Here is a 16463-nt window from a genome sequence, read left to right as displayed (position 1 = left end):
TTGGAGAGCATCCTGCCCCTGGAATGGTGCAGTTGAGTAAAGAATATTCAAGATTAGGTCAAACACAGGCATTTCCAGAAGGCCAAGAGGGAAGATAGATATCTGAAGCAGGGTTCAGGGTTCTTCAAGTTCAGCTTTTTTGAAAATCAGCTAGTGATAGCTCTTCATTCACTATGTTTTCTTTCAGTTGCAGAGAATAAAAAGTCAAGATTTCCTTCTAAATATTTCCAACATTCAAGCAATTAAAAAAGGAGTATGGAAGGGTCTAATTAAAAGAATTCACACATAGAAAACTAATAAGTAGAGAAAAACCTTTAGCTCCATCCTATGACTGTTAAATATGTTTTATGAAGCCAGCTCTTCCGATGAGGAGATTTGAAAGCAAGTAGCTTGAAGAGGCATAATGTGCTTTGACAGAGAGCAGAGAGCCTAAGCAGAGGTCTCTCACCAGAAAGGTGAGCTGAAGTCCCTAAGCTCTTAGCAAGATATGAGCGTGGCATGTTCACATCTTGCTGGGTGTTTACAGCAATGAATGATGCTAAGCAAGAGAGTTTATTTCAGCTTCTCATTCCAAGCCAAAAGGTACCTGCAATCCATTCTCTTGCCCTTTGAAATCTCTTTATGCTGAGCTGTTGACTGTTTTGAGCAGTAGTCTGCCTGATTTTGTGAGGGCTGTTTTGCAAGCCTACCTGGCAGACTCTAAAAACAAACTTCTCTTTCCCTGGCAAGAGGCCAGGGTGTGCACTGCAAGCACTAGGTACATGTAGGAAGAAAACTTATTCTGTCATCTCTCCAATCTGCCAGGCAAAACCTCCTCCAAACTATAAACAAAGCTTAAAAGTTCAGTTTACTTCTGGCTCATGTGCACTTCACTGTGAACCTGTTACCTTTCTTATCCTGTGTTTATTCATCATTTCCCATTTTGTCCTTTCCTCGCATAGTTCAAGCTGACTTTCTGGTGTAGATAGTGGCTATCCCTTTTTGCCACTAGGGTGGAATGACTGAAAATGACCAATCGCATCCATGAATTGTCCAACTCTCTTCCTACAGCATGGCTGAGGTTCAATGTCAAAGATTTTTTTTGTGAACAGAAAGTTGTGACTTGTAGGAATGTCAGTTTAGTACTTCCTGAATTACATGCTGGTTGGCAATACAAAAATTCAGATTCTTATACACACAGTTGTTTCTTTTTCCATGGATATGTACAGAGTGTCTCCGCATGTCTAAAGGCAGCTTCTTTTAGTTTAAAATCATTCCCACTTGACCTATCACTATCTGCCTACACTATCTGTGTAAAAAGTCACTCCCTCTCTTTTTTATAAACCCACTCTAAGTATTAAAAGCATGAGGCAAATTCAGCACCTCAACTCTTTTCCTCACGGATGTGGCATTTCCAGATTAAATGGTTGGATTAAATGATATAAAAGTCTTTTCTAACCTCAATGATTCTCTGGTTCTCTGTGCTTATTCTGTTTTTCTGAAGCTCTCTGACACTGGCTGACCCTCTGGATCAATAGCATAGCCAGCCAGCTGCAGCCCCAGGCCTGCTCTTATTGGCATTCACACCTCCCAGCTGGCACTGGCACAGAGAGCTAAATATGTGATTTTGTCCTGGCTGGGGCTCCCACAAGCCAGGTATTTGGCTGAGAGCTCCTGTCAGTGCAGCTGCTGATATGGGAGCAAGGGGAAGAGCATCGGGCTGGCAACAGCTCACCCACCTCAAACAGAGAGCAAGTGAGGAACTGGAGCATGCAGAAGAGGGCCCTGTGGGTGCTGGGATAATTAAATTTAAGTTTATTTAGCCCCTTTCAACTGAAGAATTTAAAAGGTGTCCAGATGAGTTTTTCATAGAGAAAGGCAGGTAAGGTACCAGTTTGAGGTCTCTCAGGGGATGCTGATTGCCTTGTGAGATGAAGCCCTAAATCTGTCAGCGGGAAAAGCGAGATAAGGAGTGGTCCTGCAGAGCTATTCCCAAACCATCCCCATTCTCTCTCCATGGCCCCTTCCTGTGCTCGCTTGTTTCCAGGAATTACTGGCCTGCTGTTGAGAAATGTGGCTTCGCCCTGGTTCCCAGCAGGGCCGTGAAACGAACGGGGACATCCGGGTCCACTCGGCATTCACCCAGGGACAGGAGCTTCCCCTCACACCTGCTGTGCGCCACAAAGGGCCCGAGCCGGCAAGGGCACGGGCCCAGCCTCCCTCCCTCAGCTGGGGCAAAGGGAACAAAAGCGTGGACTTTGTCTCCCCTCTCCTCAACACTATCGTCAGGGTCGAGGAGGAGGCAGTGAGCTCTCCACTGTCACCTCTCTCCCACTCTCAGCTGTACTGTGGGTCCCTCTCAGCTTTGCTGTGTGGGCAGTCCTTCCATCTGGCAGGGTAGTTTTGCACTGGGACTTCAGATGAATTCACTCACTACCAAAATAGATGGCTGTAGTCCACTTGCCTTTTACATATTTGGGTCCCTGTATTCAGAGCTGTTAAGACACTTCAGTTTTTAAATTCCTAAACACTTTTGAAGCACTGGCCTCCAGTTTAGCAGCTTGCGACCTTATTGGAAGAGAAAACTACCAAGCAAAACTCCAGTCAGCCTCATACACTTCATTTCCCTAAGCTCCCTCAGCATCTAGCGAGGAAAGAGGCCCTTTCTGACATCTTTCAGATTTGCTAAATTAACCCTCTAGTCTGAATCACCTTCTGAATGGACTTGTCATGATCCATTGACTACAGAAGGAGCTTAAGGACAGCCCCTGAGATTAACCTCCGACCCACACACAGGGGTGGTGGATGCTTAGCACTGACAAACTGCATGAAAGCCTCTGAATCAAAGATGTTAACTGAGAGTGTATCACCAAACTAGAGCATGAATCACCATAATGGCTGTTACATCATTGTTGTAATTCTTGCTAATAACAACAGCAAGTAAAGTATATTTCTGGATTTAAGATTACACTGTTTTCATGTCTCTTGATGAAGCCTCTAGAGATCTGTAGCATAAATGCTACAAAGTAGGAAGGTGGCTGCCTTTTCCATTGCCTTTTTCTTACTCAGTTGTACCAGTTATTGTGACCCTTATGTGAAAGGTTGAAGGTCACCATACACTGAAAGAAAATTGACTGGTCTTTTTTCTTTGCCGGTGAGCAGAGAGCAGTAGCTTATTTAGGGAGCTTTCCTGATAAGACAGCAAGTAGCAGTTGTGCTAACTCAGGCCCAGTTCAATTTCAACTACTTACAAAACAGCCTTTATCTGAGGGAGTGTATGTTTTGTCTCTGAGACACTCAGTTACACAGGCAGGGGGTGTGATGGACCCCTGTCACAAAGGAGGACAGCAGCAAAGAGAACAAACATGGCACTTCATTCCCAGCTAAGGATAAATGGAGACCTGGTCATGACACCCCTTTTGGCACTGGAAAGTGTCCCGTTGAGTCAGTAGGACTATGTGCACAGCCCTCATGTAAATTGTTACAGGACTGAGATATTACATATTTTAGGATCTTTGTGCATTATATCATGAGTCTCAACATATTTTTCCATGCTGAAAATGGGCCAGTTCACATTTGGAATATATCCAAAATCAGGTCCTGAATTCAACATAAATCTTTTTTAGTATATCTGGTCAGACAAACTAAATATATGTGTGTGTATATATATATGTATGACCTACATATTTTTGTATGTCAGATATACTTGGCTTACCTTGCGGCCAGTTCCAGCAACCACCCAAGCAAACCTGTATTTGGGACAGGATTCTTCAGTGCTGCAGTCTGTGTCCTTTTTGTGTCTTTTTCCAATACACGTACCCAGTTTTTGTTGACCTTTACATCAAGGGATTCTATTCCCCACTTTTCAAAATCACTTCTCAGAATTTCTTCCCATATCTTCTAGCCCCACAGAAGTTTTAAGACAGTGACTCCATGTAATTGCAGACATCATGGACACGTTCCTTCTCAGGTAATCACTTAAACTCTGTATTCCAGGTCAGCAGTGTGAGTCCTAAGCCCAAGGCGAAAGTGGAATCAAGGAAGAAATTAAAAGAAATGAAGGGGAAAATTATAATAGGAATAATATTGCCTTGTGTTACATCTCTTTGGCTACTACCTCTGTCATAAATGCTTTGAGGAGAAATTGGAAGCAGTTTCACCCTCCCAGCTGGAGATTCCTATTGCATCAAGCACATAACCAGGCAGCCACTTTATCCTACTGAGCCTGACTGGGCACCCTGGAGCAGCATTTGACCAAGGTTGAACATCTAGATCCCATCAGCATCTCTGATGAATTGTAATGAGCAGTAAATTTTTTAAAAATCAATGTAATAAAAAAAAAAAAGCTTTCAGACAGGAAGCCCCCACATAATTATATAGGTACAGAATGCTTTTATTAGGAACAGCAAGGGTTTTTAAATTGCATATCAAGGGAGAAAAAGAAAATCCTGTATCTCAACATGCAAGAGTATTAAAGCTAATAATCATTATGGAAAGATCTTTGCTTTTCCCCCATTGCCAACATAAACCAGTTTTCTCTTACTCTGCCTCCAGAAATTCCAGGAAAAAACACCAGGAATAAAAATTCCTAAATAGCTTTTGATTAATTGAAAACAATCTTTTAAAGACAGATTTTTATGGTGTGTTTGGGTCTTGCAAGGCTTTATATACTGAACAGAACAAAAAAATTGTTACTGACCTTTTCAGATCCAAGATTTCATCTTTTGCTCCTGTGATAGAAATGGTGTAAAGCAGCAAATGAAAAGTGTTAACTAACAAAGCAGAGACTGAATAAACACAAACAAAAAACATTCTTTGCCAATGGAGATAATAATTGCAATGATGACTCCATAGGAACAAAGCCTTGTGTAACTCAGGGTACTCAGTAAGGATGGAGATATTCTTCTGTAAAAGATACTCTCTGTGTGTATGTATATTTATATTTATTGTCAAATCTCATTTGACCACACATTTAATAACCTTTCTTCAAAAATGTTCCCAGTGAAGATTTTATAATATAATTGTGCTTTACTATAAGATTACAGGGGGTTTTTCTTCCATCTGAGTTTTGCTGGAGACAATTAGTACCGGCTAGCTAAGAAAAACAGAGAGAATCTCATGTAGGTGACTTTCCATACCACCATAAAGTTAATAATGGACAAAACCCTGGATTACTTCATCCCAAACATGAAGAGTTCATTTTGCAAATTCTCTGTTCTCAGTGAAAATCAGGTGTTGCTGCATCATCTACAAGGCAAGGGATGGAGTGTGCCTCTGTGTCTGTGCAAGGGCAACTATCACACATTTGAGTATTAATTACAAGTCTATCCTGTGCAAGGCCAGAGGGATAATGAAGTACAAAAAGGCTTTGGACTTCAGTTGTAGTAGTGCATCAGATGAGCTCTGGGATCTTAAAGTTCTCAAAGTGGCTTTGTGCTGCTAGTAGATGCAGCACATCTCACCGTGCTCACCTCTGGCTGTCTTCCTTCCATCCAAACCCACCTAAATAAACCACCATTCCCAAAAGTTTGGAGCACCAAATGGTAACAGAACTTGGGTCTCTTCTGCATGAAGTCCTCTCCATTCATCTACTCCATACATAGCAAACAAAAAAGAGGCCATGTAATGACAGAGATGGCCTTCTAAAACCCTGTTCCAGGAAAGCAACTCAGCCAAAAGGAATAGGTGTAAAAGCTCTGTTCCATGTTTATAGCTCTTGTCAGCATCTGAGGACAGAGATGGGAAGGACATGAGAAATCCAGAGATGTGTCTCCTGCATGTTGGCTTAGGGAAGCTAACCATTACTTGACACACCTCCTGACAGGATCAGATATCTCACATGGAAGTATCAGAGCATCTTAAAACTCTCTCATTACTCCATAAGCTAAAAATGAAACTAACTGCTAAACAGCATATTAAAAAGTATTTAACATTTTTATTTTGTAATTAAATAATAGTGAGTACTTGGTCTCCTTTCCAAGGATAGGATTTAAGTTTCTGAGTCCATTAGTGATTTGAAGAATGTCAGTTTTCATACATTTCAACACTTAATTTTCTTCCAAACAATTTTAGAAGCCTATATCAATCTCTTTGTCTTGTAAAAAATGTGAAGCATCTCCCTCTTTCGTCAGTGACTGATGGAATGGCTTTCATGGAGTAATTAATTAATTATTCTAAGATTTTAACTAATAATTGGACATAAAAAGAAAAAAAAAAAAAAAACAAAAAAAGAGAAATTAGAATGTTGCTTCTTTGTTCTACTCTTGAGTCTTAATCACCTCACACCAAACACACACGCATTAAAGTCACTGTTAAACATCTGAGCATGACATGGCTAGGAATAAGGGAATACTACTGCTTACTTGATAGTGTAATTTAAAAAAAAAAATCAAACTCTTCATCTATAATCCATCATTGTGTCAATATTACATAGGTTGAAATACCTGTATACTGAAACAAGCTGCTTAAAAATCTGTAAAGTGCCAGAAATTTGTGACTGACAGACTTTAGTGTATATAAACCAAAGAAATGTTTTCTGCTAGAATCACTTTCTGGCAGACTTCTTTCTACAGACTAAAACTTTTTCTGAATTTACAAATCTGTGAAATCTGTGTGACAAGCAACACCTACAGCCCACAAACATTAGTACAATAAAGAGATACCATTAAGTACTGAGAATTAATATAAGAAACTCCAAAAACAGTTCCCACAACCAAAGGAGGACACCATATATCTGTGTATTAGTTTATTTAATTATTTATCGCCACTAAGAGCAAGTAAATTATGCTGATACAATTGGTAAACATATACATTTGCTAGAGCCCCCCACAATCCCACAGAGCTAAGGGAAACATTAAGGGATGTTACAGGATTAATGCTTTCATTCTACAATATGGATATATGGCTTTCATACAAGTCTTAAAAAATTGAAAAGGTAACACACTGCTAGCTTACAAAATCAATATACAAACTGGAAAAAAAAAAGGAAAACTAACAGGAAAAGAAAGTTACCCATAAGAAGATATCATATAGTACTGGTTTAATAGATATATACAGAATTAGAAGTCCATTGAACATGATATTCAGGCTTTGTTATTTTGACTTTCATTTCTCCTTTTGGTTTACCACTCAAACTACAAGAATTAATATGGTTTCTCTCTTCTATTTTTCCATCCCATTTTACCCATTCTCCTCACTTTTTACCGGCAGAGAAAAGACTTTTCCTGCCTGTGTTTCTATGTTCGCACCTCAGTGAAGCAGTTCATCCACTTTGAAGCTTTGAACAAAGCCCTTGTGTGTACTTGGTGTGACAGAACATCACTGTGATAATAAGTCCTTTTGCCATTTCACTGGCATGTGTTTGCATTTCCCTTGGACACAGCTGAAGAATCCTTAAACTGAAGTGCTGGCAAGTGGGAAGAAATCTAGCTCTTCATCCTACTAGTGTATCCTCACTCAAATAACAGCACAGTACAAAAAGCTCTTTAATTTCAACCACAGCTTGAAAACGTGGCAGCACTGGTTGTGATTCACATTTAGAGTTATGCATGCACCTTTCCAGAGTTTTGCTCCCCCATGTATGAATGTGTGCATATATATATATATATATATATATAGTTATGCAGTATGCATGTCTGTGTATTTAGAGAGCTTCTGTGTCTGATGCTGACATCTGCATGAGGTGGATTCTAGTTCCAAGCTGCAGCTTGTCCCTGCTTCAGGCCACCTCAGTAACCACAACACACTGGGCTAGCACAGCCATTTCCTTCAGCTGTAAAAGTCTAGATGAACTATGTAATCATAATATGGGGAGCGCAATGACTGATCTAATGAGAAAAGTTAAATAATGTCTTGTTGCCAGGTAGATTAGAGCGAGGGAGTTCAATCAGTGAAATTAATTGAATTTTGCTGTGGGCGTGACAGCCCTGCAGAGGCTACCCATTTTCCTAGCTTTCCATCTCTGAATTCAGGGTTAAAGGTTTTGTACAGTCTTTAACTTTCAATGACCTCTGAAATGGGAATACTTGTGAGCCTCTGTTTTTATCTCATCAATAAATCCACTCATTAGACATGTTTTCAGTTTTGTTGCAGGTTTTGTTTGTTATCATGGGGTTTTTTAAAAAAGGAGTCAAATCTGTAGGTACAGGTTCTTTCATATACAACTCACTCAAAAGCAAGTGATTTAAAGGCTAGGAGACACTTACAGAGTTCTTTAGCTACCTGGGATGCCAAGACATTCCATATTTAAATGGCAAACTACAGAAAGGACAAAAGGATTGTACAACCCCAGCAATGAGATAATAATAGTTGATATATATTTCAATTCTCATGCTTTCCCAGATTTTTCCTCAGTTCAGAGTGATGAGACCAAAAGACAGACAGCCAATTGTGATGAGTAGCAGAAGGGGGGCATTAACAAAACTATTAGTTTTCAGCATTGTTTAGTTTTGGTCCAAAAGCAATGTTTGATGCTGCTATGAACAAGACTACCTACATCTTCTCCAAATGCAAACATGCATGGGTGGAAGGAGCTCTCTCCCTGCTCTACATCGGCTCAGGCAAATCTTTCACTTTCCCTGAAGCTCCAAGGACCATGATAATTTGATGATAAAAGAGGACAGTGATAAAGGATACAGTTTCTTGCCACTATTTATCTAGTTAAGGTGTTTTTCTGTTTTCTGGATTTTTTTGTTTGAAGGCAGACACTCCTGTATCAATGTCTCTAATTTTTGAGATGATCATTTGATCATTTCTGTCCACTGGGAAGCTTTGACAAGGTCAAGTTATGAGGAAAGTTTTACCAGGAATTCACACTCCCAGCAAAACCAGGGACTGCCCTAGCTCATTATCATACTTTCTTGTTCACTGTCAGACAATAATTAACAAGTTGCTACTGTGTCTTTTAATTTCAGAAGACCCAGCTGGATGAAACTGATGGTATAGGCTTCCTGGTACTGTTTTTCAATGGTCCAGGAAGAAATGGAGAATATAATCTCAAGGATGAAGAAAGATCAGCAACATCCACAGAAATTTAACTGAGAAGTAAAGTGCCTTAGCAGAATTGACAGAAAACCTACAAACGCTATCAAAATTATGGATTAGTGTGGGAAGGCAGGCAAGAGGTATAATCTGTCTCTGCAAAGGAGGGAACTCCGTCAAATTCAGAGAAGTGCTGCCCTAGAGAATTAAAATAGATTGAATACAAGACACCTTATCCCTACTGATATACTGCTTTCCCTTGTTAGTAGGATTCGGGGGACATGAAAGACTGCTGTGTCATAACAAAATGGTGTACACCTCACCAATATATTGCTTTAGAAAAGTGGTGAGTTTACCTTGTTAATGTCGCTGCAGTTCCTAGACAGAGGGAAAATCAGGTGGTTGTCTCACCCTCAGCATTGACATTAGCCTATTGTCTCCTTTTGACTTTGCCTCCACTTGAACATTTTTTTTTTGAGGCTGGAGTGGGACTTTACTTCTCTGTAATACTTTACATCTGATTAGTTTTCATTAAGGCACAAATCAGGGAAAGCATAAAAACAAATATGCCAACCAGTAGTTCTGCCTTTGACATATAAGGAGCATGCAATATAAACTTGTATAAAATGCTCCTGATTTCCTATCTGTCTCTTCTTGACCAACTCTCCAAAGCTGGCTGTTTATACATTTTGTAATTGTTATTCTTTCATTTCTTCTAACTTTTCTCCTTTGAAAAACCATTCAGCCTAGAATGTCATTATGGAATTAGAAGATGAAAATCAGTAAATTACAATTTAATATCCACCTGCATGTACAACAAACATTTTCCCTTCCTGGAGCTTTACACAGAAGTTTTGCTGCATGCAACAGACTGCTAAATAGGCCAGGCTGACAAGCAATGACTCTCATTCACCATGGGCATTTCTGTCAGAAGACATGTCAGAAAACGTCCCAATCCTCAAATACTTTTTAAAATCAAGATATAGACAGGCCTGACTGAAAGTAGCATTGCTTCAGCTTAGTTAGAGAAAGGGAAGGGAGATATACCCAAATATATTCAGGTTTGAACTCACTGAAATCCAGAGTCTGGATGCAGATTCATATTCATCCTTAGCTGATGTTCAGCAACTCACCCATCTCTTTTCTAAAAGATTTGAGTGCTCAGAAAAAGGCTGTCATTTCATGGATTTTTATCACCTCCCCATACTCCATTACAGCTGTAGCAAATGAAGATGTAAACCACTCCTCGAGAGGGACATTAATGAAACAAATTTCTGTCTGTTAAACTAGGTAAGCAACACATCTATACTAAGTAATTTTTCATTGTAATAGGATAGCACCAAGAGGGTAAACATGTTTTTCACCTGCAGTAGCTGCTCCCACAGCACTGTCAGACAAGCTTGCCCGCCCAAAGAAGGGAGGGTAGAAGATAAGAAAGCAAATAAGGAGAAGTTTCAGAATGACTGAAGTAGAAACTGATCAAGATGGGTGGGATAGACGTTTTGTTCAATATCTTGCTTTCCTGATAATGTCACTAGTGAAACAAGGGCTGCTTTTAGGTACCAGGATCCTCCTTTTAGAGCTGACCTGACTGACCTATTCAATCTTCCTCTGTGTTCTGCAATGGATTGCTTTATCACCTCCTGCATAGCTAGACCTTACACTGAATGTTGTCTTCTGGATTATTGGAAATTTTCTTCATTTTAAGTTTATAAATTATTACTCCAATTGCTGTCAACAATAAGATGCCGTTATAGATCCGAACATATGTGGCTGAGTCATACATAAGGAAGGTTCCCCTACTTCACACCCTTTGCTGAATTTTCTTCTGGTCCTAACATGATATTTTTTGTTTTGTTTCCTTATTTTCTGTAAACTCTCTCCATGAAGGCCTTATGCCACCACAAGAACTTGACTGGCTTCCTTCAAAAATTATTAAGAATGTTCCTTTAACAAGCCAGACGGACAGTTAAACGAAATGACCATAAGGTGTCAGAGGAAACACAGAGAAATTTACTGTCTTTATACTGACAGAGGTGGAAATAAAAAGTCACATTTAAGGCTTGCTAAAGAACAATCAAAGTGTTGGTCTCAACATCATTCCCAATTCCTGCCAGCTCCCTATGAAACATGGATTAGATTAACCAGTGTGAGACAATGGTGCAACAGTGTTTGTACTCAAAGCTGAGCCACTTTAAGTGAACTGATGCAGCATTTAGACAGACAAACCTTTGGTGAGTGAAAAAAAGTTTCCTTCTCTTTTGCTTTTAACCAGACCTACCAAACCATTAATTAAAGTCTGAGGCACAAGCACAGGTAGACCTGATTAGACCATGAAAAACCAAATAGCACCCAGAACCACCTAAATATGAGCCTTTATGATTTTAGATTTGGTCATTGCACATCCACCATGTGTGAGGGACATTTTTAACTATACCACAGACTCAGGTATGTCTAACAGCATAGTCAAAATAACAAGGACATCAACACAGACTGGAAAACACACCCATGGGGTCTGGGTAATAATTGTGAGTCTACCTTAACTTACGTGCAGCCTTGGCTAGCAGGCTTCAGGAGTGTTTGGGAACAGAAGGACTTGCCTCACTGTGAGTCCAGATCAGCCATACCCTCCATGTGAGAAAAAAAGAGGGCAAGCTTGACAAATGTTATAATTTTTTTTTGCATAGAAAAAGGGATTGGTGAAAAAAAGACTCTCTGCTTTTCTACAAGCTAATCCCAAGAGAGAAATGTGATTTACTCAGATGAACACAGCCTGCTGAAGCTTTACTGAAGTCAGTGAGTACCATGCAGGAGCATAAGAGAGATTATTCCTCTTGATCAGCAGGCAAGCCTGCAGCCTACACAAATGGCAAAGCTTGTTTCTTGCTGTTGAACTTTAAAATTTAGAATTCCAAAGCAATGATTTTGAACTTAATTTGGGCACTGACATCCCTTATGTTTCCTCTAAAAGTTTTGGTCTCCTCGTTCTCAGCTTGTTAAACAATCCTTTACCTTGAGACAGACCAGCCATTTGTCAGATCTTTTTTCTACTTTGTGACTTTTCTCAGGATTCAGAATCATTTAAATTAGGTAAAACTGAGCAAACTGAAAAACAGCTGATTGTAATTTTTCTTTTTTTTCCCCCGCAGACTATATTAAAAAAAAATCACAACTAATTTTATGTTGACTGAGCTTTTTCCAAGATCTTCTTGTTTATATAAAAATGAAAGAAAGCAAAAGGTACTGGTTTTATATTTCCCTTCTGTTTCACTAAAAGATAAACCCAAAATAATTTCATTCCTATTGGTTTCAGGTCCCATAAATTGTCAAAAATATGAACTACCTCTGGTGGTTTCCAAACAGATTTCTCCTTTTGTTTCCCACCAGACATACTTTTATTTTTAACCAGCTAAGATCAACAGGAATATTGCTACTGATACAAAGAGGAGCTGGGTCAGGCAGAATCACAACAATGTCAACTAGATCATTTCTAAGGAAGGAATTTCTTCTAGGAAAGGATTTTCCCCCCTCTGTCACAATGAACAAATAAAATACAGCATTTTTCAGCTTTTATAGGTGAAATGGAAGACACTACCATCTACCAACACTGATATTCTGAAAAGTGGAAAGTTTTGTCATCATTCCACTTCGAAAAATCATTCTTAGAAAATCATGAAAAACTGGGACTCTTTTATGTCCAATTGTTGAAAGATTTTAGATTTACTGCCAGCATTCAAAATATAGTTGAGAAAAGGAGTGTTGCTGGCTTTTATCTGTAGATGGTGACATTTTGGAACGAACATCAAGCACATATCCAAGAAAATCCCATACTTGTAAATACTCAACAAAATGCCTCCATCCTTTTTTTAAACAGTTTCATACAGTTATGCAGATGTAATCAGATCTTAAGAAACAGGCCTCAATTTTTCAGATATAAGGTCCCAATCTTAAAAATAAATGCATCCAGCCAGAGTGCTATGTTCACACAGGGTACCACTGGCTTCAGCAGAGCTCCACACAGTCTCAGATTCTGCTTGTATGGACTAATTACAAGCTTGAGACCTATGGCAAGACTTAAGAAAAAAAAAATTAAAACCTCTACATTGTTCAATATACAACAAGCTAATTTTCTAAATGAGTTTGGAGTCCTTTATTACAGGTCTCTAAAAATTACTGTTAGGGTTATACATTAAAAATACTAAAGTAATTAAAAACAAAAAGGTGGGGGTTTTTTTGTGTTTGCTTTTTTCCTTCTATAGTACCATTAAGCTATAAATAATTTTAGGATAAAATGCCTAGGTATAAATGAAACTGTTAACTGATCATGTTTGCTGATGTCCCTTTCTCACGTTGCCCAAGTTGACTCCATTAATCCAGCATCTTCTCTTGTTTCTTGCCTTCCTTTTTCTTCTTCTTGGATTCTGTCAAGATAACAAAAACAATAAAAAATTAGTGTTTAGCAGACACTGCAATAAATTTCATTTAACACCCGTGGAAGTTCCCCTTTTTTTTTTTCTCTCCATGCACACACGAATTGTTTCCTCATTTTGAACAAAGACGACAAAAAGAGAAGGAAAAGAAGAAAAATAACAGGAAGAGCCGAGGCAGTAGAGAAGATGGAGAGGGAGTTGCATGTTCAGTTCAGAACCCTCCCTATCTGAGGGGCTGACCCTGTTTGGCATGCAAAGCATTGTCTCAGGAACTTGCTCAGAAAATAAGAAAACAGCAGGCATCTCCTGGAGAAACCGGGTCACAGCTCAGTGGAGAGCTGGAAGAAAGCATTGCACACACTACCCACACATATACTATTCCCCTGCTTCCTTTCTGTCTCATTGTTAGTCTTTGGCTTTCCCTGAATGTGTGAGCAGCTCCAGAGCATGGGGAGAAAGCTCTCTTGTTTCTGCAGCTCCTGCACTGCCAACCCTTCCCCGTTCCCCTGGGACAGACACCTATGTGCACTCAGGAGGAATTGGGAGACTGGCCTGGAGTCATGGGAGCACAGCCTGTCCAGACAGCAGAGACTGATGGGATGAGCAAAGTACTACAGAGCACCTGCTTCTCTAATTAATTTGGGGTAAATAAGGGAATGATGGGAAGGCACAAGTGAAAATTTGTGTATTGTACTACCCCCTGCACTAACTTTCGCTGTACTCTAGGGCAGTGTGGTACTCAACAGGTAAAGGAAACTCTCAGAGGGACCTTGGAAATTAAAACAAATTAAGAAGATTAGGTACTCTTGTGTCCCATGTCACCTTGTAATGGGGAAGATACCAGCTCTCATGGGGAACATGAGTAAATCCTTACTGATACCAGCACAAAACAGCACAACAGGTACCACAGAGAGATGAAAACAGAGCTTCTGTGAAGCATCTTTCCTGGAACTGCAACAGCAAGCAAGCAGACCCAGGTTTGCCTTAACCCAGATTTCATTAACCAAACCAAACAAAACTGTCATAGAATCATAGAATATGCTGAGTTAGAAAGGATCCAGAAGGACCACTAAGTCCAACTCCTGGCCCTGCAGGGGACCACCCAAAAAAAAATCCCACCATGTTGCCTGAGAGAGCTGTCCAAGCACTTCTTGAACTCTGCCAATCTAGTTGCCATTAATACCATCTCTGGTTAAATAACAACTATCACCTTGAATGAGAAGGCAAGCACTTAGCTCTTAAGGTGAGACTGCTATTTATTAATGTGATTCTTTTCTCTCTGACTCATTTACATTACATAGTCAGTTCATCAGCTTATTTCTATTAAAGCCAAGACAACTACACCAACATCTTCCAGGTATGGATAGGGCTGGGTACCTCCAGCAGAAGACAGACTATTGTATTTCTCTGATGGTTGTTTTTTCTCTTTCCTAGTGTTTCAAACCAACATTTTTTCTTCACCTGTTATAACAAGACAAAAATTGTTTCCGATAATCCTTTAAAAGCAAAATTATGTGACTTATTTAGTCATATAATCTCTTCTAAAATCTCCTTCCCTTAAAAACTTTGCTTAACTTTCAAAGAGATAATAATTTAAAAGAAAAAGTAATTTTTTTTTCATTTGAAAAAAATTTTTCCCCTGCCTTTGCACATGTCTGTGTGTGTGCACTTGCATGTGTATCTGAATGTCTGTAGTCTGGAGCTATTCACAAAATCTGACACTATTTCATAACCTGTCATACAAAAAAGTAATCTTTCATTGAGTTAGTATCTAATTTATTTTCAGCTACAGCTTTTGCATCCCCTGCAAATTTCCTGTATCCCCCCTCCACTTCTTTTATTCACATCCTCCACTTCCTCTAATTTTGCGCCTCTATAAGACTGACCCTCCTAGATTCTCTATTGATTGCACTCTCCCTCATACTTTTTATTCCTCACACAACACCACTTTCTCTGAAAGAAACGGTGGCATTTTATCAATCAGACCGGCACTGGAATCTACAAAACTTATTTAGACCCAGCACAATCAGCAGGGCACTATGCAGACTTCAACCAGATTTACTAAGAGCAAAGGAGACATATAAATGAAGGCAGACTGCCAATAGGACTCTGCTGAGGAGTTTTTTCAGCTCATGGTAGGAATGAAGTTAGCACCAGGAGAAGATTTTGGTCTGGAGTCATGTGAATGTAGGTCCCCATCCTCACTTGACTTGAGGTACCAGACAACCCATTGTTTATCCATTTACATTTAATGACTGTGGGTCCATATCTCTTCCTTTCTCAATTCTTCCCCTTCTTTCTACCTTGTGGCAATTTGCACATCATCCAAACTGCCAAACCCATCTACCTACAAAGACAAGTGTCTCTTCTTTGGGTCTCACCAGAGTAAAGCTGACATGTGCCAGATGGAATTCCTCCCTCATTAAAAGTACTCACACCACCACAGCTTCATCTTTCAGACAGCTAATCTGGATTGATGCACAGCATATTTGCTCTATGAAATGACAGGCATACACACAATTGTGAGAGTATTTAAAAAAAAAAAAGAAAAAAGAAAACTGTCCAAATATTTCCCAGCCCTTAGGCTATTTTAACATTCCTACCATAGACACCAACACCCATGTGCTGACCCACGAAAATGTTCATATGTTTATGCACAAGTCTGTTCACAGCTACACTCCACCTTTTTAGATTATGCTCAGGCTACAGACTATGGCATGTCCATGGCTAACAATGTATAAAGATGCTTTCTTTAAGATGCGCTTTGCTTATGTTCTTTCATTTATCAGCCTACTCTATGCATTTGTGTCATTCAGGCTTTTATTGGCGTCACCACTGTTCATCCTATGCTACAATTTCTGCTTTTATGACATGCTATTGGGTCAGCTCACACAGCTACCCTGGGAACCACATGATCGCCAGTACTACCCTCCCCAGAGTAACCAGGCAAGACTGGAAGGGTCACCATGCTCAAAAGGTTGATGAGTTGAGAGTACAATGCCAGTTATCTGCCAGCTCATCAGTCCCATACTCCAGCATCAGCTGTAGCCATTTGCCAGTTACGTGTGGGAAAGG

The 16463-nt window shown here is 39.6% G+C and overlaps 1 protein-coding gene across 1 annotated transcript in view; it reads right to left on the bottom strand.

Moving 5' to 3' along the window:
• Positions 1–6713: 6713 nt before the first annotated feature.
• The window catches only part of PTN (pleiotrophin), a 77458-nt gene continuing 67708 nt past the window's right edge, over positions 6714–16463 (bottom strand). Inside the window, exon 5 of the mRNA XM_083858659.1 lies at positions 6714–13379. Coding sequence (XP_083714785.1) covers positions 13327–13379 — 53 coding nt within the window. The 3' untranslated portion in view covers positions 6714–13326. The remainder of the gene's footprint in view (positions 13380–16463) is intronic.

The sequence above is a fragment of the Zosterops lateralis genome, assembly GCF_965231275.1.
Source record: "Zosterops lateralis genome assembly, chromosome: 4".
In the NCBI taxonomy this organism is placed as follows: Eukaryota; Metazoa; Chordata; class Aves; order Passeriformes; family Zosteropidae; genus Zosterops; species Zosterops lateralis.
Note: the sequence above shows the minus strand (reverse complement) of the source record. Positions and strands in the feature narration are given on the sequence as shown.